Source organism: Vombatus ursinus, unplaced genomic scaffold (genome assembly GCF_900497805.2).
Source record: "Vombatus ursinus unplaced genomic scaffold, bare-nosed wombat genome assembly UNPS02011334.1, whole genome shotgun sequence".
Taxonomy (NCBI): domain Eukaryota; kingdom Metazoa; phylum Chordata; class Mammalia; order Diprotodontia; family Vombatidae; genus Vombatus; species Vombatus ursinus.
In genome coordinates this window covers 2,524,047-2,528,170 of record NW_020951112.1, presented here as the reverse complement: position 1 = coordinate 2,528,170, position 4,124 = coordinate 2,524,047, and the positions used below count along the sequence as shown (strand labels likewise).

The window sequence follows — 4,124 nt, the reverse complement described above, 5'->3', positions numbered from 1 at the left end:
TAATCCAGTTTCACTGGATTAATTCAATGGATTAATCCAGTTTCACTGAATTGCAGTGTGGAGGAGCTGTGGAGTGGGTATTATCTTTCCCTTTGTTCAGTCATTTTTTTCCCAGTTGTGACCCCATTTGGGGTTTTCTTGGCAAAGATACTGGTTGCCATTTCCTTCTCCAGCTCCTATTACAGATGAGGAAACTGAGGCAAACAGGGGTAAGTAACTTGCCCAGGGTCACACAGCTAGTAAGTGTCTGAGGCTGAACTTGAACACAAAAAGATGCATCTTCCTGACTCTAGCCCAGCACTCTATGCACTATGGTGCCACCTAGCTGCCTCATTAGAATGTAAATTCCTTGAGTGCAGGATCCATCTTTTTTTTTGCTTGTATTTGTACCCTCAGTGTTTAGCACAGAGTAGGTCATCTCGTTGACCAGACTCCTAGCTCCTTGGAGACAGAGACCATCTTGATATTACCCTATATCCCCAATTCCTAGCCTGACAGAAGCTCAACAAGTGTTTTGGGTTTGTTTGTTTTTTAAGTGATGACACGCATGTAAATCTCTACATTTTCCCTCTTAGAATACAGGATTCAAAAGCCAGAATTATTTTAATTGCTTTTAAGATATTTTACCATTATCTTTTGGGAGCATAGTCAATTATGTCTTCATAGCCTCAGAGCTGGAAGGGGCCCGAGAGATCATTTTTTCTAATTCCTTCATTTTACAGATGTGTAAACTGAGGCCCAGAGAGGTAAACCAATTTGCCCAGGGTCACATAGGTTGCAAGTGACAGAGCTTGGATTTGATTCCCAGGTCCTCTGATGACAAATTCAATACTCTTTCCAATGTTCCCCTCAAGTGCTGTACAGAAAAGCAACTCACCCCTCTCTTATATTTCCCTGTTTCCTAACCCTAGCATCACCCTCAACTCCTCATTCTCCCTCAACCCTTATATCCAGTGAGTCAGCAGGTCTTGCCATTTCTGCCTCCACAACACCTCTCCCATCTCACCCCTGCTCTCCATTCACACAAGCCTTCCCCTCTCCTCTAAACTACTGCGACAGCCTCCTAATTGGGCTTCCTGCCTCTAGGGTCTTTCCATTCCAGTCTATCCTCCACGCAGCTGCCAAAGTGATGTTCTTTAAAGACAGATCTGGAGTTTTATGTTAAGATCAGCTGTCCCATACTCGATAATTTCAAGCAGTTAGGCCAGCATATAAATTCCTATGCTTGGTTTTTAAAGCCCTTTACAACCTGGTCCCTCTTCCATCTTTCCAGCCTCATTTACCCCTTCCCTTCCCTAACTCTACTCCCAGACAAACTGGCCGTATCTCTCTTTCTCACGCACCCTGCTCCATCTCCCATCTCACTGGATGGCTTCCATACCATGAATGCACTCATTCCGCTTCTCAGATGCAAACTACGAATTGAGTGACCTCATAGTGCATAGTGCATAGAGTGCTGGGCTAGAGTCAGGAAGACTCACGCCTCTTCGAATCTTTTCCTTCAAGATGTAAACCAAGTACTACCTTTCCTGATTCCTTCAGAAAGCTGGTGACCTCCCTCCCAAACTACATTAAATTAACTACCTTAGTGTTATTGTGTATTTATTTGGTAAGCACTCATAGATGTACATGTTATTTCTAAACTCCTTTAGAATGGGGATTGTCATTTTTTGTGTTTGTAATCACATTGCCTAGCATGGTGCCTGGCTCACGATTTTGTTGTTGAGTTGTTTCAGTTGTGTCTAACTCCTGGTGACCCTATTTGGGGTTTTCTTGGCAAAGATACTGGAGCAGTTTGCCCTTTACTTCTCCAGCTCATTTTACAGATGAGGAAACTGAGGCAAACTAAGAGTTAAGTGACCTGCCCAGGGTCACCCGGCTGGTAAGTGTCCGAGGTCAGAATTGAACTCAGGAAAATGAGTCTATGTAACTCCAGGCCTGGTATTCTATCCACGTCACCTAGCTGCTCCAGCTCATGGTGATGTGTTTTTTGTCCTTCATTCTGAAAGACAACCATGACATCAGGAAGGTGATGTCATGACCTGCAAGTGAATTGGATTTAAGTGAGAGAGGGCTGTGCAAAGTCACCAGCCTCACTCTGTCCTCTGGAGCTATCTGGGTCCAGTGGCAAGATACTTGATTGATTGACTTGTTGGTAGAACTGTGCTTGTATCCCATCTCTGACACTTAATACCTGTGTGTCCCTGGGCAAATCACTCAACCACTCTCAGCCTCAGTTTCTTCATTTGCAAAACATGGATTGTACCTGTAACTAAGTCTTTGCCTTCCTTAGACAAAGAGTTGCCTAAGGACTCGAGAGGCTACCTGCATCCTCGAGGCCACATGTGGCCTTCTAGGTCCTTAAGTGTGGCCCTTTGACTGAATCCAAACTTCATAGAACAAATCCCCTTAATAAAAGGATTTGTTCTGTAAAAGTTGAACTCCGTCTGCACCCAAGGACCTAGAAGGCCACAAGTTCCCCACCCCTGGAATGATTTGACCAGTATATGTTAGAAGTTGCCTTACAGCTAGTATAGGTCAGAAGCAAGACTCAAACAATTTTCTCTAAGCACTAGACCATCCTGTCTGTCCTTCATCAATATTATTAGTTTAAATTACTATATTAAAGGATTATATAATATATATACATATTCTATAAAATATACATTATGTAATATATTATATTGAAAGGATTAAATAAAAAATAATTCTCTAAAAAGTCTTTCATAAAAAACAAAGGACATTCAAAAGTGTTGATACATAAACAATACTACAATAGCTCTTACATTTTGGCATGGAAACGGCTTTTGCAGGCATTGTACCTCTGGACTTGGGTTGGATTGATGGCAAAGATGGTGAGCCATGTGATAGACCCGCCAATGACGATCGTCCAGAAGGTGTATCTTTGAAGAGGATTGGGATTGAAGCTGAGCAACAAGTAATAGAGGAACCAAATTAGACTGTCAGAAAGAAATGAACACTGCCCAAAGATTTCACATTGAAGTCAATGAAATAAAAAGTTTTCCCATTGAAATTTGAGACACAAGGGTAAGGACCCTAGTCTTTGTAGCTGAATAGTCATAACTGTCAATAACCCTCTGTTTCCCTCTCTATAAAATAAGGGGTTTGGCCTAGAAGAGGCTATGGGTGACAATGTAAAGAGCATTGAAACCTGAGTTTGAATCCTGGTTCCACCATTTACTTCCTGTGTGATGTGGGACAAGTTACTAACTCTCTGGGCCTCAGTTTCCTCATCTGTCAAATGATGGGATCTTACTATAATCCTCTTGCTAGATAATTTCTCAAGACACCTCCAGTTCCAACATGCTGTAATTCTAATCATTCACGTATTTGCTCTTTGACTCTAAGAAGGATTTTACTATATATTTACTACACATTTTACTATACATCAGAATTTCTTTGGGTTTCTCTTTGAGTCTTCAGAATTCTCCCTTGGGGGGGGTCAAGTAGGTGGCACAGTGGATAAAGCACCAGCCCTGGAGTCAGGAGGACCTGAGTTCAAATCTCGCCTTAGACACATAACATTCACTAGCTGTGTGACCCTGGGCAAGTCACCTAACCCCATTGCCTAGACAAAAAAAAAGAATTTCCTCTTAGGATACCCTATCCCTCCTGTGCTAAATTCCCCTGAACCTTATGAACTCTACTCCCCCAGAACCTGAAATATATGTCAGACAATGTAAGTCCAACCTTCTTGTACCTTTATGACAAATTCAAAGGTAATCTGGTCACTTTCTCCCCAACTGTCCCATCATTCTCACCTGCTTCTGGATTTAGTTCTGCCTTGTTGGTGACAATCAGACCCAAAATGAACTTTGTGGGTTCTTATATCTCTTTGAAGAAAGAGATCATTGTTTAAAAAAATGCTAAATAGTTTTTTCACTTTCTTTACATTTCTTGCTTTTTTTGGAACATGGCTAATATAAAAATGTTTTGCGTAACTTCACACATATAATCAATATCAAATAGCTTGCCTTCTCAATGGGTGGGGGAGGAGCTGGAGGGAGGGAAAGAATTTGGAACTCAGAAAAAAATTTTTTAATGATGTTAAAAATGAAGGAATGAAGAAAGAAAGAGAAAAAGAAAGAAAGAAAGAAAGAAAG

At 41.4% G+C, this 4,124-nt stretch overlaps 1 protein-coding gene across 2 annotated transcripts in view; it reads right to left on the bottom strand.

Annotated features, from left to right (window-relative positions):
- LOC114038542 (sodium-coupled monocarboxylate transporter 1-like) overlaps positions 1-4,124 on the bottom strand; it is a 38,395-nt gene that overhangs the window by 21,716 nt on the left and 12,555 nt on the right. For both annotated transcript variants that reach the window (XM_027855850.1, XM_027855849.1), the window contains exon 6: positions 2,787-2,927. In XM_027855850.1, coding sequence (XP_027711651.1) covers positions 2,787-2,927 — 141 coding nt within the window. The remainder of the gene's footprint in view (positions 1-2,786; positions 2,928-4,124) is intronic.